The sequence below is a fragment of the Typopeltis vanoorti genome, chromosome 22 (assembly GCF_054136105.1).
Source record: "Typopeltis vanoorti isolate ZY-2024b chromosome 22, IOZ_Tvanoo_1.0, whole genome shotgun sequence".
In the NCBI taxonomy this organism is placed as follows: domain Eukaryota; kingdom Metazoa; phylum Arthropoda; class Arachnida; order Uropygi; family Thelyphonidae; genus Typopeltis; species Typopeltis vanoorti.
The window spans coordinates 30030823-30056322 of record NC_143570.1 but is presented as its reverse complement, the minus strand read 5'-3'; the positions used below and the strand labels follow the sequence as shown (position 1 = coordinate 30056322).

General features: G+C 36.6%; 1 protein-coding gene across 5 annotated transcripts in view; it reads left to right on the top strand.

The window, feature by feature from the left end:
• Positions 1-25500, top strand: part of LOC150094270 (protein DOP1A) — a 613349-nt gene that overhangs the window by 418200 nt on the left and 169649 nt on the right. For all 5 annotated transcript variants that reach the window (XR_016550242.1, XM_090412136.1, XM_090412135.1 and 2 more), the window contains 2 exons: positions 7208-7274; positions 24042-24180. Coding sequence is in view for 4 of the 5 variants with exons in the window: in XM_090412136.1 (XP_090268262.1) it covers positions 7208-7274; positions 24042-24180 (206 nt within the window). In the remaining variant the exon portion in view is untranslated. The remainder of the gene's footprint in view (positions 1-7207; positions 7275-24041; positions 24181-25500) is intronic.

The following is a 25500-nucleotide window of genomic DNA, read 5'->3' as shown; positions in this document are numbered from 1 at the left end:
TGTAGTAGTAGATCTGTCAATCCCAAATTGAATATGAACAAGAAAAGCATTAACATTTTCTCTACACAGTTGAGTGAGAGTGTTTTCATGGAATTTGGCAAATTGACTGTTGAAGAATGCAGCTAAAGGAATTTTAAATTCCATTCCATTTAGTATTTAATTCCATTAAAATTACATTCAGTGCCATTGCTTGGTTTACTATGAATCAGTTTCACTCTTTATACAGGTCTTTAACATTTTCCTTTTAAGACAGGAACACATTTGATCTCTGTTTTACTGTTTCTTTGAATTTTTATCATGGACCTCAATCTCAGGTCACATTATTCTAATTGGGACAGAGGGCTGGACTTTAGCTATGAAGAGCGATGTAAAATCTGAGGGAAAGTGCGTGGACTGGGTTATGATCTAACATGTTGAAGTCAACATATTTGAGAAGAGCAGGTATAACTTAGATCAAGCCAGAAACCAATTCCTTTTGTGTAAATATAAACCTGGAAGTTAGAGTTGCAAATCCCTCAGATTTCTGCTAGTTGAGCATTGCCAAAAAAAAAAAAAATAAATAAATAATTGGTCACCACTTCTGGGATTCCTGTTTTGTCTAATGTAGGGTTTTCTGTGCAGTTCCAGTTTTGTTACAATTCTGTGACCTCTATAATGCAGTTGGGTACCATGTAAGCATGGCTACAGTGTCTAGAAGAATCATCCGTCATCTTAGTCTTGTATTGAATATGGCATATAAATTTATAAACCTTATGACACACACAACTCTGTGTCCTTTTGATATTACACAAATATCCAAGGTAAAGAAATGAGAACTCCTACCCAACCTTCCAAAGCTCCCATATGACAGAAATGGGTATCAATCTGCTGTGATTTTTTTATATTTTTATATTCACAGAAGTATTCTCTTGAATGAATAGCATCAGATTGCTGATCAAGGAATAGCATCAGATTGATATTCTTAGACTTTGCAAAAGCATTTGATAGATTACCCTGATAAGTTGGTGTACAAGCTGCAGAGGACGAGAATATATAGTATTTTGGTTGGATGGATCAGAGATTGGCTCTCTGAACGATACCAGCAGGTTGTATATGTGGAGAGGTGTCTCAGAAAAGGAGAGTAACCAGCGGGGTGACCTGGGGTTCTGTTCTTGGGCCCCTGCTGTTTAACTTGTTTGCAAATGATGTATCATGGGACTGAATGGGGATCTTCAGTTATTTGCTGATGATGCAAAGTTAGGAAGAATTATAAGCAGCACAGCTGATGTTAATTCAAATCTTCAGGAAGATTTGAATAGACTTTTACTTGGATATAAGAGTGGGGTTATAGTTTTAATATCAATAAGTGCAAGGTGTTGCATTTTGGAGTGCAGAATTTTAAGGCTGTGTACTATATCAATGGTGTTGTACTGCAGGAGATGGATGAGATTAGAGATTTGGGAGTGATTGACAGTAGACTGAAGTTTAGAGGACATATTGCTAGTATTGCAAAGGCTACATATTGTAGTGTTATGGTAAGAAGTACTCTAACATGCAAGGATAAGGAAGTGGTTGTGCCAATGTATAAGGCACTGGTCATACTACATTTGGACTATTGTGCTCAGATCTGGTCACCTGGTTTTCAATGTGTTATGTGGAGACATTGGAGAGGGGTCCAGAGACAAGTGATTAAGACAATGTCAGGACTTTGGAATGCTGGCTATGGAGAGAGAGAGGGGGGGGGGTTTAAGAAATGTGGATTGCAGAGTTTGGTAGATAGGAGGAAGAGAGGTGATATGATAGAGACATTTAAGTTAGTTGTAGGATTTTATCAGATTAAACTGAGGGGATTATAAAAAGAGTAGAAGGTGAGAGAGGAAGAACCAGAAGTCATTCCTGGAAGATATTTAAAAGTGTGGTGACGAGGGGTGTGAAGAGTAGAATTTTTACTTGGAGAATTGTCAGTGAATGAAATGCATTACCAGAATGTGTTGTTAATGCAAGGAGTGTTAAGGATTTTAAGATTCTATATGATAAATATGTTGTCAGTTGAATGAACCTCCCTCAATGAGTCTGTTGACTCCATGGAGCATATAATAATAATTATTATTATTATTTCATGACACCTCCAGGGAGTCCAAAGACTCAACTCTACAACTCTCTGTCTCCACCAGCTACAACTACACCAACGCTACTACCACCCACAATCACCACTAGCATTTCCACAGACAATCACAAACATCCATGCCCACAGCAGAATTTGAACCTGCAGCCTTTTGGCTGGAGAGCGGATATGCTAACCACTCGGCCAATCAGGCTGGCATCCAAGTGTAAACAGACAAAGTTTGCACATGAAGTCACTTCACGACTAGGCTACTTTTATATATAAGATTTCTTGCAACTTTTATATATATCAGTCTGCCACTGATGAGACCTCAATAAAGGTCTCATCAGTGGCAACCAGACCCAGAAGTGATACCAAAGTTAAATTAATGCAGAAGTTCTATTTCCATATACAAGTAGCCAAAAGGTGTCACACCTTATTACTAAAATACTCTGGATTATTATCACAAAGTTTGTTTGTGATAACAAAACATTTCAGAAGATATACACCCTCTGTCCAAAAAGAAACAAACTTTTCAAAAATAGAAGAAACTAGTGGCACCACCTGTTGTATCTTTTTGTTGTCGAAAGCGGCAACTTTCTTTAGTGTTGTGTCAACTGTTTATGACAGTTATTTCATTAGAAGCCGAATTATAGTGCCAAGAGTGACAGTATGTTTTGACGAATGGTCGGAAAATGAGTTTCAAACAGAGAGCTGCGATTGACTTTTGTGTTAAACTTGGTAAACGTTTTACCGAAACGCATCAAATGCTTCGAAAAACATACGGTGATGAATGCTTATCCTGTTCTCAAGTTTACGAGTGGTTTAAGCAATTTCAAAGTGGTCGTGAGATGCTTGAGGACAACGAAAAGCCGAGCCGTCCAAAACCTGGACTGAGTGAAGTTAACGTCCAAAAAGTGCATGATTTCATCAAAGAAAACCTGAATTCGTCCATGAGATTGATTGAAGATGAATTGGGGATTCCAAAAATCAACTGTGCACAACATATTGAGCGAGAGTTTAGGCCTTCGTAAATTGAATTCGCGATTTATTCCCCACAGGTTGACCAACGACCAAGAAACATATCGAATTGAATACTGCAAGGACCTCATTAAAACCACTCGTAAGGACTCAAACTTCCTTGAAACAATCATTACTGGTGATGAAACATAGTTTTGAATATGAGCCCGAAACAGTGTTGAGTGGAGATCAGCCAGACCCTGAAATATACCAAGTTTGATTTCTGCATTAATTCAGTTATCGAATACTGAGGTAATTGATGTGAAGTCAACAGCCTCTGTATGCAAGTTACCTAGCCTTGATCATACTTATACACAAACTTTAATTGCCTAGACTTGGGTAAAAGATTAAATAATATAATTTCTTGGAAAGTATAACTTACTTCTTTGTAACCAAGCAGGGGGGAGATGCTGTTTTTTTGTCAATGTGGGAGATATTCCAGGGCTCTGTGCTTTTATCTGTATTCTTCCTCCTATACAATAATAAGCTATCACTATCATCTTATCCTATTCATATTTTGCCAGTGACATTACATTCTATTACTCTTCATTTGATTTACTTTGTGTGCTCAAATGATTCAAACTTAAAAGTCTTCAATAATCAATGCCTTCAATACCAATCTCCATTAACAGCATTCTCCAGTAAGATGAGGATAATCTGGTTAATTTCAGAATTTTCAAAACAGAGTTTTGTCTTATCTCTAATACGAAAAATATTACTTTACTCTCTCACTTTTGATAATACTCAGTTCTCATCTCATCAGTTTTTGGGTTAACTTACACATCTAGTGTTTCTTGGCACAAATGCAATACACCCTTAGCTACCTCAGGCCTCAGTAATATTGGTGTTATCTTTCATTTTAGACAACTTCTTTCCTGCACAACTCCTGTCATTGTATAAATCCCAAGTCAGCCTAAACTTCTCTCTCTCTCTTTCTTATGCACTTCCTCCAGTTGCTTTCATGGAGATGATCTCTTTCTGCATAATATTTTTATAGTTACTTTCATGGCTACTACTCCCCTGAACTTAGCCACCATTCTCTTCTACACATAAAACATGAGATGCTGTTGACCAAGATCCCTACTCAGTTCATTTCCAGAGCTTTGAACCAGCATCTTATCCACTTCTCTCCCTCCCTCCCTCCCTCCCTCTCTCTCTCTCTGCCTTTTTTTTTTTCTTTTCAACAGCTTGCCTCGTGCAGTTTCCATCTCTTCAAGAAATATGAATACATTACAACTTCTCACTTGTCTGCTCACAGCACTTCTGAGTTATATTATACATCATTATACATTAAAATAATTTGACTATGTACAAATTATTTAGCTCAACACCAAGTTATCTGTGCTGTACAGCCATATGATGCTGCTTTTCTGGAATGAATGGAAGGAATGAACATGAGCAGCAGCTGTCAAGCACTACCAATCCAATTTCAAGTCCACCAAACTAAGTTCTCTTTGTCTTCTTTCATCTCACTTTCGTTCAGGAACATCAGTGTGTCAGTTCTTTGTTTAACTCTTCAGTGTAGGATTAGCCTGTGGCATTGACATAAAAGCTCTTTTATGGCAATTGATATCCATTCTGGGTAGGTTCCTAACACCATTACGTGAGCATTTTTACAGAAAGAACTAATATGTACAAGATGATTATAATTAAAGTATCCCTGTTTAAGGACTTGTGGATCACTATCCAGTAATCCAAATACTGCAAAATATTGCAGGAATATATTGTGCATCATGTGGAAGTGATATCTGAGGGGAAAAGTTCCAAAATTCGCCACCAGGGGCATTGTAAGATGTACTAAATGTAGATATAGTAATTTTTCTGTGTGTGTAAGAAGGAGAAAAGAAACTCAAGAAACTGGCCTAGTGGTTAGCGTATCTGCTCTCCAGCCAAAAAAGCTGTGGGTTCAAATCCTGCCATAGGCATGGATGTTTGTGAAAGTCTTTGGAAATACTAGTGATGGTGGTTGACAATAGATGGCATTAGTGTAGTTGTGGTCATTTGGTGGATTGAGTGGTGGAGACAGAGTTGTAGAGCAGGTGCCCTCCCTCGATAGTCTTTGGACTCCCTGGAGGTGTTTAATAATAATAATAAATGACTTTTTTTTTTTTCACTTCCATTATGCATTCATGGGCTGTACTGTTCAGTGTGTGTGTGGTCCTTCCTATTATGCCACATACTACATCCTTGGCACAGTGTATTCAATGGCAGAATGTAGCTAGTTGGGACTGATGTTGCGTACATACTTCATGATGCTGTATTTCAGTGATCCAAATACTGCAAAACTTTGCAGCAATACATTGTGCATCATACAGAAGCAATATCTGATAAAGTTCCAAAATTCGCCACCAGGAGCACAGTATGGTGTACCAAATGTAGATATAGTAATTTTTCCGTGTGTGTGTATATACATGAAGGAGAAAAGCAACACAAGCAGAAATAACAGATTTTTATTCACTTCCATTATGCATTCATGGACTGTACTGTTTAGCATGCTGCCCCTCCCAATATGCCACATACTGCATCCTTGCCACAGTGTGTTCAATGGCAGAATATAGCTGGTTGGGACTGGTGTTATGTTGTCTTTCAGTGCTGGCAAATTATCAGGATGATTCCAATAAACCTTGTCTTTGAGATATCCCTCCCCCAGAGCCAAAAGTCACTGGGGATCAGATCAGGTGAACGAGGTAGCCACTAATGGTTGATCATTATAGCTTCTGTGAAATGTTCTGGAAGAACCTTCTGTATGGATTAAAAAATGTGTGGAGGGATCCAGTCCTGCAAAGAAAATAACTGAATCCATGCACAGGCACTGCTGTAGCAGTGACACAACAAAATTATTTATTATATCGCAATACCTCTCGGCAGTAACTGAGCAGGTCACAGTACCTGACTGGCAAATGTCCTCATAGAAGAATGGTCTAGTGATAAAAATGAAGCTGTAAGCCATCACCAGACAGTAACTTTGGGTGAATGCAAAGGAACTTGTTGAATTGCATTCTGGTTTTGCATAGCCTACATCTAGCAATTGTAGGTATCCACAGCTCCATTCAGATGAAAGCAAGCCTCATCCCCCCCCCCACACACACACACAAAATTATTCATGACCATGCAGTGTCCAACTGCACTCAAGCAAAGAATACTAAATTGAATTTCAGTTCACTTTCAGAGTCCTGCAGGACTCTTGAATTGGTTATATTGAATGGGTAAAAATGACGAATCTTCTGTAGAATTTTCCAAACAATTGTGGAGGGCACATCCATGTGTCTTGATACAGCATGTGCACTGCAGGAACCAATGCTGTTATTCATGGCCTGCTCCACAACGGCAGTAGCAACTTCATTCACTTGTTGTGAATTGATTGGTTTGTGACCCCTGGCAGGTCTTATTCCCAACAATCGCATTTCTTCAAAATGACTAATCATTTGTCACAGAGCACATGGAGATAGTGGACTTTGTTGAGATTTGTGTAGGTGATGAAATTTTCAGAGTACAGCAACAGCATTGCAATTGTTTAGGTAGTACAACTTCACAAGCAAAGCACGTTGGGGAAAGGTTATCACTGTGGACAGTATTAACAACCAGAATGAAGGGGAAAATCCCATATCTGTCTTTTCAAATATTCCTGACACCTGCTGAGTTTCGTGATATTCAAATTTCATGCATTTGGTGTTTAGAACATTCCCTAGTGGTGAATATTGGAACTAGCTTATTTTTCCCAGATATTGCTTCCACATGATGCACAATGTATTCCTGCAAAGTTTCGCAGCATTTGGATCACTCTACAAGGCCTTAAACAGGGATACTTTAATTTTGATACCCTGTTCACCCTGTACGTGAATGTATATATAAACATACAAGAAATGTATATACAAATGATAAAATGCAATTAAGTGTAATTTTATATTAGTTAATCATATGTATAGTTATTTTGTTGTTATTTATTGATGTTAATAAATACATATACATTCCTATTTTCAACTAGAACAAGAAATTTTGTTATTCACTGCTTGCTATATTTTATGATTGTTCCCAATTTGTTGGTCCCAACACAGAAACAAATGTGAACTGAGTATTAAGAAATATTTTTGTTTTTAATTACAGTATTTTGCATGAATTTGTTCAGAGGGTCCCTCTGTTGGAAGACAAGAGATCACAGAAAGACTTGCAGGTGAGAAAGCAGTGTAACTAAATTGAATTTAAGCTTTTTATAGCACTCCTTTATAAACACACAAAAAAAATTGTTCAAACTTAATGGCTCCAAATATTGAGGTTGTCTCATACATCAGGATGGATGTAAACAATCTGAAACTTAGATTTGATACATCTGCATATTGCTTTTATTAAAGGATATACTGTATGATGAGATGTTTCAAATAACAGCCGTAATTACGAAAAAAGAAATAAAATACAGTGCATGTGCTCTGTATTTAACAAGCAAGTGCTGATCATCATAGCCATATAGATAATACTTCCGCTTTGCAACCAAAGCTAGTATCGTCCTATGAATGTGGACAAAGGACTTTAGGTGGTAGATGTTTCATCATTTATCACATGTGTACGTGTTTATACTTTGCTGCTGGTTAGAATTCATGTTGAACAGTTAATGGACTACATAAGAGGATGAATTAAACAGCAGTTTATTGCTTACAATAATCATCTATGTTACAGAGACATCATCGGGACTACAGTATAAATTATAGCAAACACACAAGCAACACAAATTAAGTGTGGAACTTAGTAGACTAAATAGACTAAAGACTAGAGTAGTAGCCAGGAAGAGTGCTCTTTGTGAGCACTACTAGGAAGCCTAGTTTATAACTCAGAGTGCCTAAGAACTGTCTTGAGAAGTTAAACATAAATGTTTATTTAAATTAGATTGGTTTTGAAAAATTAAAGAGGTACAGGAAAATGGTTTTAATATAAATCAAGTGTGAGAAAAGAGTACACATTATCTCCACTGTTATTTATCATCAATATGGATCACGATATGAAGAATTGCATATGCATCAAAATTGCATGTTAATCTCAGCTGTTTATACAGATGAAAGGAATCCAGTAAAAATCTCCAGGATTCTGTAACTAAATTGAATAACTGTTGATAAATAAATTTATTTGTTTAATGGTTTCCAAATACAACATCATAAAATCCTTAACGACCAGAATACACAAGATTTATTCCTTTGAGGGATTTCTCAAACAGGAATTGGAAACTATCAAACAAACAGCTCTATTACATGGATACAACCCAAGAACAAGACAAAAAATAGTTAACAGCACTCCAAGAGAAGAAGTTGAATTCCACAGGACTCCTATACCTTACATCAGAGATGACTCTGAATGAGTAGCAAAGATTATGAAAATATACCAACTTATCGCCACCTTCAAACCCATTAACCAAATCCACAATCTGTTATCCTCTCCAAAAGACAAACTCTCAACAACAGAATTCCTCTCATATCTGATGAGAGGAATCTTTATTTAGCAGTTTTTCTATTGAAAGTGAGTTAACCGATCTCATACAGAGATAGCAGGATTTATTCTTGCGGAAACTCGGAATTTACAGACAAAAAAATACTGTTGATGATGATGATGGGCAGTAGATGGCATTGGTGGTAGTAGTGTTGTGATGTGTATGTGGAGTAGTAGGGGAAACGGAGAGATGTGTGTAGCAGAGTAGAGTGGAGTGCCCTCCTGCAATAAGTCCTTGGAGGTGTCATGCAATAATAACAATAATAATGAATGTCTATGCAAAGAAAGTACTAAAGCCTTACTTCATTGACTACATTCATAACAACTGCCTTACCATCCCAAATTTGGGAAATTGTTTTACTCAATTGGGTTGAATAGATTGTATTATAAATAATTCAACTTTAATTATCATTTATCATTGGGTAGGCTTCGATGGAGAAAAGACATGCTAGGAATATGTTTTCAAGTTTTTTTCCTCGACTAGTTTCATGAAAATTCTTTTGTTTCATCGCATCAGGATAATGATATGAATAAACTAAAAACTTGAAAACAAATAATAAGTTAACAACTTTAATGAAAATATTTGAATGAATAACAATGGAAAGCATGCATTTGCTATTACGTTAGCTGTTCATTCCTGGATTGCTGTATACTACTGGTAGATATGAGTATGTAGGCATGAATTAAAAACTAAACTTGATGTAAAAATCATTCATTCTTTTATGCTTGCACAGTGATCAGAATATTACGAAAAATTAAGGATACAACTACCATGTTAAAGTAAAACTTCAGTTTAATATAAACCAAAATATATACACTCGACATTTCGACCTTCACATTAAGGTCATCTTCTGGAGTATACATATATATATATATACAAAGAAACAAGCTGCACTACAATCTGCATGGCATGCTAAAGTTACTGATCAACCGTTAAAACTATTTACCTGACATCTGGTGTTAAAAAAAAAACTCGCAACATCAAAGCTAGAGTCCTGTTATTATTATTATCTATTAGGTTACAAAGTTAATTAAGCTGGAGAGTAACATGTTCATGCATAAAATAATAGATAAATAAATAAACAGAAAATAAAATTACTTATATAAGTATACATATAAATTGCAACTTGTGTGATAGTGGCCAATAAAAAATGAAAAATTGCTTAGAGTCCTAAAGTCAGGGTTTGCTGGAAACTAAGTGGGCTGAATGTGTGCCATGTGTGCCATTGATTAACCACCCTAATCCATAGGATTAGGGTGGTTAATCAAAATTTCACAAGCTTCTTTAAATTTCCATTCATACCAGTTTTTGTATGATGCAAAGAACAAGTACTTTTTCAATCAATTCGATGTAGGGTGTTAGGAGCGTGATCTGAGAGTCCTGCTTCACAAAAATTATTATATTCAATGTGCCGTTTGTGTTCTTTTTTTACGTATAAAGATTGTAAGTCCAGTTTCTCCAATATTAGGTAAGTTACAGGTGCAATAGATGCAATAAACTCCAGGGTATGCCAATGGGTGGAGAGGATCCTTAGAGGTGTTGAATGTGTTTTTTAATTTTAAAGATGGTTTAAAAGTGGCATTAACATTATAATGGTGCAGGATTCTAGTGATTTTTATTGGTAACCCTTTAATGTATGGGAGTGTTATGGTTTTACTGTAATCTATATTTTTGATGAAGTTTTATGAAGAATTTTATTAATCGTATTTTTGCTATATCTGTTATTTATAACTCAGCGGATGTGGCGTTTGCACACCGCCGCGCTTGGCCGCACGAAGGAAGACTTGGTTTCGAGTCTAGTCGGCGACTAGAGGAAATTTTTCTAAGCCTTTTTTCGACCGGTTCCCGAGTTAGTCGATCTCTGGCACGGGCAAGCAGGTTTTTCCTCCCGGAAACTCGGGTTTTTCGTCCTGTAAACCCAAGAAAATCGACCGTAGAACCCACATTATTTCAGACATTAAATATATTGTGTTAGGGTTAGGGACCACGAGATGGCGGCACATTTGAGCTGTCTCTCTTCACTGCGTACTGCTTAATTAGTGATAGCCTTGGGCCATCTGTCTCTGATTGGGTACCAGTGGAGATTGAACTGCCCACTCAGTCTCCAAAAGTTAGATAGGGCTAAATGGCCTCGCCTACTCCCGTATACGGGAATAAAAAGGCGTTAGCTGTTTTTTTTTTTTTTTTTGTTATTTATAAATCTATTGCTAATAATTTTTAATTCTTAATGAATGTTTATTTTCTTGATCATCTAAGTAGAGTAATTATTTGGACTATAGATCAAGTGTTAACTAAAATATTTATTAAACCTATTAGTTTCACCAAACTTTAGCTGTTGGCATCTTCAGGGTACAAGCACTTAGGTTAAAAAACATTACACAAAGGTAAATAACTGTAAAATTCTAACGATTATAGTTGCAAACTGAAATAGCATTGAATGTGAGTGATACACATATCGTGTTACATGATTAACTAGTTGTTGCTAAGGAACGTTCTGTAGGTTGCATTAAAGTTCATTTTCTGCGTGTTAAGAGATCTAATTAGGTTTTTTCATATCTCTGGGAGTATTAAACTTTGGTTCTGTTAAGGTTATCAGCAGAGTGAGTGACTGTAGCTGCTTCTTTAAACATTCAGGAGTGGTAGTCTTCTTCTATGTAAAGGGAACAGCTTTTGTCCCACTCAATGACATGGTTAGTTATAGAAAAATGAGATGACAGGCCTGATATGTCTTGTCTGTTGTTTTTGACGTAACCAATGTGCTCCTTCTGTCTAATTTTGAGGCTTCTTGATGTCTGCCCGATGTAACTTGAACCACATGAGCATGGAATATTGTAAACTCCAGAATATTTATAGAAAGGATGGTATTCTTTTGGAGATCTTAGTAGTTTACAGATTGTTTCTATAGGTTTGAATGTCACTCTTATTTTGTGTGCTTTGAGGAGATTAGCGAGCTTGTTGGAGATGCCACTCACATACGGAATCGCAATAGTTTTGATATATTGAGTATACTCTCGTTCTTTTTGTGGTGGTTAAGAGAAAAGGATTTTGTTGACGAGTCTTCGTGGGTAGCCGTTCAAGTAAAGATTATTAGATATCAATGTTAACTCATCTTGAAGGTCCTTGTTATCTGTTGTGATGCGGACAGCTCTTTTCTTTAACATATGTACTACGCTGAGTTTGTGAGAAATATGGTGAAAGGAGCTGAAATGTAGATAGCAACCTGTATTCATAGGTTTGCTGTAAACCGATAGGTTTATATGGTCATTAATTTGCTTCTTAATTAAGATATCTAGGAACGGCAGTTGTTTGCCTCTTCAAGTTTCAGAGTAAATTTAATAGAATGATGAAAGGAGTTGATCTTATTGAGGAAGTCAAGTAGGTCATCCTTTTTGTGGATCATGTACACACTATACTAGTTAATCATGTACACACAATACGTGTATCACTCACATTCAATGCTATTTCAGTTTGCAACTATAATCATTAGAATTTTACAGTTATTCACATTTGTGTAATGTTTTTTAACCTAAGTGCTTGTACCCTGAAGATGCCAACAGCTAAAGTTTTAGGTTTAATAAATATTTTAGTTAACACTTGATCTATTGTCCAAATAATTACTCTAATTAGTAATTCTTGTTTAACAGCTTCTTCATTAGAGCAAATTGTTATAGCTCTGTTTTTGAGAGTGTTGATGACACCAAATTTCTGCAAAGGGTGGTGATATGAGTTAGCATGTATATATTGGCCGGTGTGTATGTAGGCTTATGGTAAACAGTGAAGGATAGACTGCCTGAGGGAAGACGTGTGACTAGTGTATCCAGAAACAGGAGCGAGTTCTGATTTTCAATTTCAATAGTAAATTGTGCGCTCATGTTGTTTGTTCAGGTGGCTAAGGAATGTGTTTAACGTTTGGCTGCCGTGTGGCCAGATAATGAAAACATTGTCAACATATCTAAGCCAAACTGTAGGTTTTAGAGTAAAGGAATCAAGAGCACGTTGCTCAAAAGCTTCCATATAAAAATTAGCAATTGAGGGGGATAGTGGTGAGCCCATGGCCGTACCTTCTTTTTGTAGGTAAAATTTATTTTGCCACACAAAGTAACCGGAACTTAGTACATGGACAAAGAGAGCTGTAATATTGGGCCGAAATTTGTTCTGTAGGAGAATTGTGTCATTGATTGGGACATTTGTGAAAAGGGCAGAAATGTCAAAACTGACTAATAAATCATCTTTGCCGAGTGTTATGTTTTTAATTTTGTTTATGAAGTGTGTGTTATTTATATAGAAGGGGGAATGACCTACCAACTCCTTGAGTGTTCATGCTAATTTCTTGGCTAGGTGATAATTAGGGCTGTCTATTCCTAAACTGTGAAATTACTTAAGTCTGTCACCTCTTGGCCTTCAGACACTGTTAAAAAATTATTACTCCATTATGCCCGTTCTCCCAGAATATATGGTGTTCCCTAGGTACACAAACATAACGTTCTGCTTCCACCGATAGTTGAGGGAATAGACAGCCCTAATTATCACCTAGCCAAGAAATTAGCGTCAACACTCAAGGAGTTGGTAGGTCATTACCCCTCCTATATAAAGAACACACAACACTTCATAACCAAAATTAAAAACATAACACTCGGCAAAGATGATTTATTAGTCAGTTTTGATGTTTCTGCCCTTTTCACAAATGTCCCAATCATTGACACAATCCCCCCCCCCCCCTCCGAATTGCTAATTTTTATATGGAAGCTTTTGAACAACATGCTCTTGATTTTCCTTTACTCTGAAACCTACAGTTTGGCTTAGATATGTTGAAAATGTTTTAGTTATCTGGCCACATGGCAGCCAAACGCTAAACACGTTTCTTAGCCACCTGAACAAACAACATGAGCGCACAATTTACTATTGAAATTGAAAATCAGAACTCGTTCCTGTTCCTGGATACACTAGTCACACATCTTCCCTCAGGCAGTCTATCCTTCACTGTTTACTGTAAGCCTACACATACACCGGCCAATATATACATTGTTAACTCATATCACCACCCTTCACAAAAAAAATGGAGTCATTAACATGCTCTTAAACAAGAATTAAAAATTATTAGCAATACATTTATAAATAATGGTTATAGCAAAAAAACACTTCATAAAACTTCAAAAAAAATAATATAGATTGCAGTAAATATAATTAATGCTAATAATTTTTAATTCTTGTTTAACAGCTTGTTCATTAGAGCAAATTGTTATAGCTCTGTTTTTGAGAGTGTTGATGACTCCAAAAACCATAGCTATCCCATACATTAAAGGGTTATCAGAAAAAATTAATAGAATCCTACACCATTACAATCTTAATGCCACTTTTAAACCACCTTTAAAATTAAAAAACATATTCATTACCTCTAAGGATCCTCTTCCCCATTGGCACACCCCCTGGAGTTTATTGCAACTGTAACTTACCTTATATTAGGGAAACTGGACGTACAATCCCTATCTGTAAAAAATAACACAAACGGCACATTAAATATAATAATTTTGGTGAAGCAGGCCTCTCAGATCACGCTCTTAACATCCTACATTGAATTAATTGGAAAAGTACTTTGCATCATACAAGAACTTGGTATGAACGGAAATTTAAAGAAGCCTGTGAAATTTATTCTCCAGCTTAATTAACTTTGTAACCTAATAGATGATAATAATAACAGGACTCTAGCTTTGATGTTGCAAGTTTTTTTTTTTTTAACACCAGATGTCAGGTAAATAGTTTTAACGGTTGATCAGTAACTTTAGCATGCCATGTAGATTGTAGTGCAGCTTGTTTCTTTGTATATATATATATATGTATACTCCAGAAGATGACCTTAATGTCAAGGTAGAAACGTCACGTGTGTATATTTTGTTTATATTAAACTAAAGTTTAATTCTAATATGGTTGTTGTATCCATAATTTTTCGTAATGTAAAAATCATTCCTTGTTTTTGATTGCACTGTAGAGGATGCAACTAGAAAATATCTGATGCAGTTTAGATAGGCTTTTTCCTATGAGAAATCAGAACACATTAGCACAGTTAGCAATGAGAGAATGAAGAAGAAATTATCAACCTTATCAGAGAGAAAAAAAAAGCAGCCATACTGACAAATTACCACTCAATAAAATAGTCACTAACAAGTCCTCAAGAACATTCTCTGATTCTTAAATTAACATCCTTTCGTGAGGTTTGAATTTTGGGATCTCTCCCATTAGGATTCCAAAATTAGATATTATGGCAAATGTAGAAAAAAGCTTTCAAAGAATTTTGAGAGATGCTGTAGATTTTCTTTATATCCAAACAGCCTCTGCACTTGTACAAGCAAAACCTCTTACTAATGATATTACAAAATTAGAACAAAAAGCTTTAAAAAACATTAAGAAAGACAAAAACATCATAGTACTGAAAGCCAACAAATGCAACTCAACAGTAGTATTGAACTTAGTAGAATACATAGAAAAAACGAAATCACTTCCAGACGACCCTAACACCTATGAAAAGTCAGATCATAATACCATAGGATATTTCCATAATAAGACCAACAACTTAATATAATAATAACAAACACCTTGAATCTAGACTCCCTCTGGTTCTTAGAATATATGGAGTCCCTAAGTAGCACAAACAAGACTTGCTATTGAGACCTATTGTTGATGCAAGGTACTCTCCAATTCTTTGCTATTGAAATATCTAGCAAAACTACTAAGTCCTTGTACTGAGCAAAAATCCACTTATGCGAAGAACACCATACAATTCTTAGAAAACATTAAAGACGTCACAGTTGCATCACAAAAACATCATAGTGGTTCTTGCTGATATACTTGCAGTCCAAGACGTAGTAAATCTGTTCTCAAACATTCCAAAAACAGAAACCATACAACTACTACAAGACCTCTTCCCACCAGATACATTGGATCTCTTTAAACACTTCATTAATAGCACATTTTTCAAATTCCAAGAATAATTTGAACAGAAGGAAGGACTAGCAATGCTCTCCTCTTTCTCCCTTGTTTCCATTGATTGCTTGTGGAAAGTATGTTCCATGGGATTGCTGCAGTCATCATAGTGAAAGGAGGTCCTACATCTTATAAAGGTGGACACCATGACTGTTTGTTCCTCTCACTATAGTGTCCATTGACTTCTTTTCAAGCACTGTAAGAAGAAATATTTGTGAATAAATATAATTTTCTGCTGCAGCATATGTGTGTTTGTATAATTATAATATATAAAAACACATATAACCTAGGTTTAACTGGTCGGAGTTTTTTTATTGTAAAGTAATAGCCTTACTAGTTTTGCCGACTTGACTGTTGGCTTCATCTGGGCATACAAAGTGACAAAACAGCCTAAAAAAGATAAAAAAAAACAAGCTAAGGATATCAGGTTAAAACATAAATGAATGTTAAATATTATCTAAATTGAAATAAAATGCTACGTCAAAGGATCATTCCTTGGTGACATATGGAAACTGTTCAGGCTGCCTCTTGAATGGATAACTACTGGTAGAAGGGTTATAGATCTATAATTTCTTACATCAGTTTTATCACGCTTCTTATATAGAAGGATGTTTTTTCCAGTATTCCAACTTTAGGAGTTCTTCCTATTCTTAAACATTTAGTATACAATTCTGCTAGTTTTGTGTGCAAGAGGTCTCCTCCATTTTTTAACATTTTTATCAGTATTCCATCAGTTCCAGGTGCCTTTTCATTTTTGTAAGTGAATGTTTTACTTCATTATCTTTGATCATATATTCTTTATTGTTTTAGTATCCTTTTCTATATTGCTGTTCTCTATTACTTTCCTTTTATTTGTATAAAATTCTTGATGAAATTTAGCTATGATAGACTTTGTGTTTACTAGTGTTGACCTCCTGCAATGAGTCTTGGGACTCCATGGTGGATCAGGAAAATAATAATAATGTTTGTTTTGTGTGTAATCAGTATCCCATTTTCATCTTTTATGCCTATCATATAAAGATTACCTGCATTATCAAGAAGTTTTCTTGTTTTTTCTGTTGTTATTTTTTATTGCTGTTCTTATCATTTTTGTGTTGAAGTGTCTTATATCCTCTATCTTTGTCATGATTGTTTTGCAAATTTCAGTATATGCTATGTTTCTTACACCATGTTTCTTCTTTTTTCTATTAGGTCTTTAGTTGTTTTTTTAATTTCTCTATTTTTTCCTCATTTTTGAATCCCAGATAAATTTTCAGCATTCTTTATTATACTTTTATGTATAATTCAGCTTAGGTACAAGGGGGGGGTGGGGTGGGGTCTGGAAAGTTCTGATAAACACCTAGAACAAAATTATATGTCCACACAGTTAGCTTAGTGGCTATGCGCTTCGCAAGGATACTCCTTGCCTGGGAAAGGAGTATCCTGAGTTCAATTCCCATCGCTCACATGAGAAACTTAAGAATCTTTCTCAGACATAGCTGTCTTGGGTGTGGACAGCAGGGTTTTTCAATCCAGTTTATCTGGGGTTTTTCTTCCCACAGGCAAGCAACCGTCCCGTGAGCACATGAAATACAGCCATAGGATATATCGGGAGGCATAGGGCTAGTCACCTTATCCCCAGGACAGGTTCGACTTAGAAGAGCTCAAGTCAGCTCTGTAACAGGCCAGTAGGGAGAGAACAAAATTATATTAAAGCAACTGATATAACCTCAAGAAAGAACATACTATTAGCAAAGTCATGAAGGAACTTATGTTCTTATATTCTTATATCCTCGTATGTTCTTTATTGTGGTTATATCAGTTGCTTTAATATCATTTTTGTTCTAGGTGTTTATCAGAACTTTCCATCCCCTCCCTCCTCGTACCTTGGGATTGCTAGTCCTGTGCTCACTTAGATGCATTAATTTCCAAACTGGAAGATGAAGAAACATTCACCATGACATGCACTGAATACTAATAGAAAGCTGTCTATCCAAATTGCAGAGAGTAGCAGGTAGAACGAAGCAATTTACTGAGCAAACCTCAATGCCAGACACAGTCAAAGGCTCTGTAAATGTTGAGCAATGGTACATGTTTCTCCAGTTCTTTCCATGGCATGTGTCCAATGGTGGATGATGTAGGTTAGAGGTCAGCCATGTTATTTTATTTATTTAACGTATGGCTCATACATGAAAAGTTACATTACATTAATCTTTAATATATATGGACATAGTAATAGACATATGTACAAAAATAAGACATAATACAGTCATAAAAGAGACACTCAAGAATAGGCTACAACTGAACGTCTAGGTTGATTATCCAGTCGACTGCACTTGGTGTAGCATGGATGAAGTATGACAGGTTTCCACTGTATGCACATTGGACACATTCTGCTGAAATATGATTAATTGTCTGCTGGGTGATCCACAGTCGCACCTGGGTGAGGCAATCATGCCCCATTTGTAAAGGTGGTCTGAACATTTGCCATGGTTGTTGCAGATTCGGTTAAGGGCAGACCACGTTTTCCAAAGTAGGTCAAAACCCGAAGGTATCTGTGTTGGGTCCACTAATTCATGGAAGATCTCTGTTGAAGTGTTACACCAGGACTCTTTCCACTTCTCCTTCATGTTGAAACCTGTCTCTGCAAGATTTTTTGCTGTTAAGATTGGAGGGTGCCTTCACTTTAGCCTGTTTATTTCTAGGAGTGGGATGTCTTCACGGATTGGAAGATTTTGGATTTCCATGATTTTGCTGTATTCATTTAGAAGAAAGTTGGATCTGCAGATGTGTGGAGGTGGGATGTTGCTTAGCACTGGGAGCCAGTAGGTTGGGGTTGATTTTATAGTTCCAGAAATAAAGCGCATAGTGGTGTTAAGGGGCATCAACCAAATACACATGGGCACTGTTCAGGCATAACAGGTGAGCAGTATTCAGCTGTAGAGTAAACAAGGCCAAGAGCAGTGCAGCAAAGCATTGTTGCTGAGGCACTCCAAGTTGTTCCACATAGTTTTTGCAGTATATTGTTTCTTGTTTTTAGCTTGGATGCTGTATTAATGAGATGTGGTTTAAAAAATAGTGTTCTATCTAGAGTGATGCCCAGATATTTCAGGAATCTGTTGTAGCATAGCAGTTTGTGGTTGAAGTAGACCATGAGTTGTTTGTTAGCCTGGTTATTGTTCAGGTGAAAGCATGAAACTTCTGTTTTGCTAGGATTTGGGTGTAATCTCCATTTGCTAAAGTATTCATCTATGAATGCAAGGTCATTTGTTAGTGTATCTTCCATTGTAGTAAAATTAGTGTGTCTGGTGGCTAGAGCAATGTCATCAGCATAGCAAAACTTCTTGGAGGCTGTATTAGGCAAATCTGCAATGTAAGTTAAAAAGGAGGGGGAGCCAGAACTGACCCTTGTGTTAGTCTATTATCCAGTGTTCTTTGTTTACTTTTTTTCTCATCCATACACACTTGGAACAGATGGTTGCTTAGCATATTATCGATTAGTTTTGCTATTGTTCTGCATGGGACTGCACGGAGCAACTTGCAGATTGCGCCATGCCTCCAGACTGTATCATAAGCTGTGGTAAGATCTACAAAAACTACAGCTGTTTTCCAGCATTGTTGGTAGCCTGCCTCTATATGTGTGGTGAGTGACAGAACCTGATCACAGCAGCTTCATTTATGTCTGAATCCAGCCTGTTCCACTGGGACTTGTTCTATTATCTTAGGGGCAATTCTATTAAGGATGAGCCTTTCTAGGAGCTTATAGCAGGTGCTAAGCAGGGCGATTGGTCGGTAGTTTTCTGGTTTGTTGTTGGTTTTTCCTCTTAAACTCTTTTGGAAGTCTACCAGTCTGGAGGATGTCAGAGAAAAAGCAAACCAACCACTGTCGAGCATTTTTGGCCTGTCTTCAACCAGAAATCGGGATGAATTCCATTGAAACGCGGAGCCTTGCCTGGTTTCATATCCATTAGAGCAGTGTTAATATCTTCAAGAGTGAAGGGTCATGAATATAGAGGGTCTGATGGTCTGTTATTTTTCAAATATGTAAGTTCTATTTTTATTTGAAGAGTGTGTTGTTTGTCCTTGGTGGTATATCTTGACGTGTTGACAATATGTGATGCATATTGGTTAGGAGAAATAGCTGATTGTTCCTGGGCAGTCAGGGTGCCACTACCTAGTTTTCTTAGAAGGCTCCATGCTTTTCTACTGGAGTACCGAAAATTGAGTCTTTCTACTGTTTCAGTCCATTTCTTCTGTCGGCTGGTGTCAAGGCTGTGAATGAGTTCTTCTGCAATGTCAGGATCACCACACTCTAGATATTCTTGATACAGTTTATTACTATCATCGTCCCATCCAGGGATATGCTCCTTCCGGAAGCCTCTAAGTATGGTCTTCTTACCTATAGCTAAGACAGCTCCCACAAATCTCTTGTAATTACTGCTTATTGGAGGGATCCAGCAGACATAATTATCAAGACAAGCAGCAAATGTATCCCAGTCGGCTTTCTGGAAGTTCCAGCAGGGATGTTAGATGGATCCGACAAGGGGTACCTGCAGACCTACCTCTAATATAATTGGTCTATGTTGGCTTCAGGGAAAGTTGGAGAGAACTCTTCTCTATGTAGGTAACGGTCGTCCATTGTTGTCTTAAATGACGAAGCAGAGGTCAGTCTTACTCCCTATTCCAAGCTGCTGACCTGAAGGAAGATCTATCTTTTGCATCGAAAATTAGGTGCATGTTGTGAATTTCTGCCCATTCAGTCAAAGTCTCTCCACATTCATTGTTGGAAGCATATTTCCATAGTGTGTGGTGGCTGTTAAAGTCGCCTGTGTGCATCGCAGGGTGGTTGTGCACTGGTAGAACTTATGGAGGCCACAAGAGGGCAGGGGGTTTATGCACATTGGTAATGGTTATGTTCCCTATCATAGTTGTTATCAGATGCATGCCACCAACAATGCTGGTTGTAATGAGGTGGGAATCTTCTGAGGTACTACTTACATAGGTGGCAAGGCCATGTGCATGATGGTGGCTCCAATGATAATGTAACCAGGAATTTGGCCCTTGCGGTGGAGCTGATCCTCATCCTTACAGTGAGTCTCTTGAATAAGAACAACGTTGACATTGATGTCATATAAAATCTTTGAGAGGTATTCACATTTTGCTCTACACATACCCTCAATGTTAATTGGCAAATTCGAATAACAGGTCCAATATTCTTAGTCATCTTGCCCTCAAGAGAGCTAATTCGTGTGTTTGAGTTCATGTGTGCTGTAACCAGGAGATCGAGAAGATAGTCTGGTTGGCAAGTCACTCTAACTCTTTAGCGTTATCCAGGATGCACCACAAGGAGACGAGCTAGGATTGCACCCCTGTCAGCAATGGATCTAGATTGACATAATCTATGTTAAAAAACGTTTAATTTTCTTGACCAAAAAGCTCTGGAAAGGCTTTTAATGGGATTATATTGATCAAGTGCATATAATAAACAACTATGTTATACCAGCTAGTTTCACCAACTAAGGCTGTTGCCATCTTCAGGGTACATAACTGATGTAAGGCACTAAACTATAATCGGTTGATTATAGTTTGTAAGTTTTTTACTTTTTAGTGCCTTACATCAGTTATGTACCCTGAAGATGCCAACGGCCTTAGTTGGTGAAACTAGTTGGTATAATATAGTTGTTTATTATATGCACTTGATCAATATAATCCCATTAAAAGTCTTTCCATGACATAATCTATATTAGTGATTATGCCTCTAGGTAGTGGATAAATTGACACTCTTAATGACTTACTCCATATTTTGGAGAAGAGTGAGGTGATGATGATGATGATGGTGGTGATCCATATTTGATTACAGTCTTTTATCTCCTTTTTTTTTTTTTTTGTTTGCTTCCATTCATTGGGATAGGTGCCAGCTGAGTATAGAAGATTGTTGAGACAATATATGGCAGCTGTTAGCTCTGGAGCACAATGTTTGAGTACAAATGGAGAGATGCCATTGAGCCAGAAGACTTTTTAGTATTTATTATGACCAAATACACATCACATGAACGTGCTCTTATAATTTCTACTTGCATGCTTTTTTTTTTAGAGGACTGGTATGTTGTTTTGACACATTTGTTGATTTCAGAGAGAGTTCTCAAATGGTGATCAGTTTTTATATGGGAAGAGGAGCACTACTGGTTCCAATGTGCAGTCCTTAGGTCAATCTCTCTCTCTCTCTCCAGTTCTAGATTCATTTACTGGATACTTTTTCTATTCAAGATTCCAGTATTTTACCATCTCAAAATCAGTATGCTTCACTTAAGCCTCTTAAAGCCCCATTTTACACATAGATGCTCTTCACTGAATTGCATTGTACCTTCTAAGGCTAATGTGTCTACATCTGCAATGAAAACTCCTTAGTTATTAAGAACTCATCTTGAATTTAAAAAAAAGTCATAGTAATCTGATTCTACAGGAATATTCATCACATCAGCAGTGTGAATCAGACCTGTATTTTCTAACCAAAGGTTGCAATCGCATAGTTCTTTCAACAGCACTGTTTTTTGAATTTAGTAGCTTTTCTGAGAAACTAATAAATATATTAGTTTCTCAGAAAAGCTACTAAAATGATTATGAAAGTTAGATCCAGTTTTATTATATGTACAGTAGATATAAATGGAATGGTGTTAGATTTAAAGAATAGTGATATGGAATGGAATTTTATCAATGGAATGGTGATAGATCTAAGATCTATCACCATTCCATATATCCAAGACACATCCAAAAACTTGACAAAAATCCTAAGGAAATACAACCTTATAACTGCTTTACAGACCACACAAAAATTTGACATCCCGTATCCAGTCCACCAAAGACCAACCACATTCCCTGGACCTACTAGGTGTCGACCAGGTCCCTTGCAGTTGCAAACTGTCTTACTATGGCCAAACAAGCAGTATAGCCAATATCAGAATTTCTGAACACAAGGGCTACATCCAGTTCCACCAGTACAACCACTCAGGACTTGCTGACCATGCTTTGGACACTCACCACAGGATATGCCGGAAGAAGGCCACTCTATTACACTACAGCAAATACAAGTATGAGAGGCTATTCCTTGAATCTGCCTCGGCTCTGAAAAACTTTTCAAACCCCAACAAATTTGGGAAGTACTTGTCTTCAGTTCAAAGGTCGAGACTGCCAAATCTAGCCCACTAGGGGGTGCCATTTAGGACTCGAGGCCGAAATTTGGTTGCCTTCAGCCTTATTTGTCTAGTGTTAGTGTCTGCGTGCACATATCATTGTGTTTGTGATTCCTGATGATGGCAATATAACATTGCCGAAATATAGGAAAGTATTAATTAAAGGTATTATATTTAATATTTTAGTATTTTCTGAAAAATAATAGTTTTGGAGTTCAGAAATAACTTATATAAAGCTCGGCAGACACAACATATCTTATAGGTACTTGTGCATTTTGCAAAATACAAAATTTTTATGCATTTCTGTGTGGCAAGTACAAAATTGTATACCTAGAAATGCAGGAGGAATCTAAATTGTCAGAAAAAAATCTCAAGTCCTGAATATCTTCCACCTGTGTTACTCATTTGCAACAAATTATTTGGTATCCAGTCTGTGAGTCATCACTTATATGCTATTTAGAGTCTACAATCCATAAATAATGTTATTTTGCATTCACACAGCACTCTTTCAAGAATTCATTCATTGATCATTCTCCACTTTTCATCAGTTGTGGTGTTCAATAGTTTTCCTGATCTGGGTTAACTTTTTAAGTGTATTCTCTGATTTTAATTTTGATAACCTATCTTTTGACATTGTCAACATTGGTGCTGTATGCACTGAATAGTTTCTAATGAATTCCCTTAGGCTTTTCTCCTACTAATGTGACTAGGAACTTAGTAACAAATCCATTGCTGCACATAGATATTACTTGAACTGGTCATTGTTAAAAACTTGCAGAATACTAATAATAATAAAAGTTAAAACATTTTACGGCAAAAAAGAACTGAGCATGTATAGCATGTAAGGTTTTATAAAGCAATAAGCATTACGGTTCAGCCTACCCTTGTACACAATTGCATGTAAATATTGTATTTTTTTAAGTACTTAAATCATCATCAGTGTCAAAAGATAGGTCATCTAAAGAAAAATTAGAGAATACACTTAAAAAGCACTTTGATCTTTATCAAAGTCATCTGGTTAATTGAAATAATCAACACAGTTGTTCTGACAAAGACACACAGATAACCAAATAACAATAACACTTTAAAAAAAAACATTTAAGTGGTGGACAAGTCTCAAGCACTGTTTAAATCTCATAACTTAAAAAATTGTTTAAGCAGCTACATGATGCTACTAGTAAAAGGATTGCAATGAAGAATATCAAGGATAATTGAATTTTTATCCTTTTAGCTGTATTCATATCTCAAAATTTTTGTTTAGAAATATGTATACACTGCATATATTTTACAATCTTTTTATCAAGTTGATTTAATTTAGGATATTGCCCAGAAATTAATAGAAGCATGCAGTACAGTGGCATGTGCATCTTTAGAACAGACTACTTGGTTATGGCGTAATTTAGCTGTCCGACCTGGTCCTCAGCAAGAAGTCCCAAGTAATGATGCTGATACTAATGGTATATCATTCTTTTTTTAATTAAAATAAAAAAGTTGAACATTATTAATGAAATTTTTTAAATAAAAATGAATGAAAATTGGCATTTATCCATACTGCCTACATTGCTTTTAGAATGAGAGTAGGCAGATTTCTCCACTGATGATATTCTCTTGTGCCTGATAGTTTTTTGTGTATTATGCTGCTACCATTTGGCAGCTAAATGGGTAAATGGCTATCATTCAGTGACAGCACAGATCTTTCCTCCAAAGATTTGTAGTTTTCGTAAAACTGTTTCGCTACTTTAAAAAGAAATGGAGGATTTTGGATAGGTGTTGTGATGGAAACAATTGTCCAGCAAATTTGGTCCACTAACCACTCTGGCCTGTTGGCAAAGTGATTACCCACCCTATTCCTGTAGCTATGAATTCAAATCCTGCAGTGGTTGTTAAATTATTAAAACGCTTACCAATAGAGCCCACAAGTCTTTGTTCCAGTGAAACTGCCCTTCCAACTGAACTCAAACATATTCAACACCTTCCTTTCTAATGGCTACAGTGACTACAGAATTAAAAAAATAATCAAGTCCTTCTCCATTCCCCGACCATCTCTTCAGAAGGACTCCAGAAATGCCATCACCATACCTTATATTCACATCAGAAAAAAATAGCCAGATCATTAAAAAAGTATAACCTCCATACAGCTTTTAAGTCCCACCGTAAACTTGCTACCCTTATCCGTTCCACCAAAGACCAGCTCCCTCCTCTCTCAGTGCCTTGGAGTATATAGAGTACCTTGTGTCTGTAAACTGGCTTACTTCGGACAGACAGGCAGATCAGCAACTATCCGGTTAGAAGAACACAAGTCATACATCTGCAATCACGATTATGGTCAATCTGGCCTTGCAGGCCATGTTTTGGATACAACCCACAGGATCTCCTGGAAAAAACCCACCATGCTCCACCATAGTAAATTCAAAAAAGAAAGGCTATTCTTTGCATCTGCACTCAGAAATCAACCAAATTTAAACAAATACAGTTGCATTAAACTTCCCAAAATTTGGGAAACATTAATTATCAGAGATCCTTCTTTACATCCTAGGCCACCTACAAATGCCAATAGAGGGCGCACCGCCTAGATAGGACTTTGGTTTCACTCAATATTGTATTACATTTGTGCGTGTATGTTGTTACAAAAAGTTTTTTTGTAATCCCTGAGGATGTCTCTGTGACGGAGACAAAATATTGGAAGTATTAAAATTAGTTTTAATCCTTTCTCAGTGCTGATAATATTCCATTAAACCTCCAACATGGAGCCTTGGGGAACACCCTGTTCTTGATAA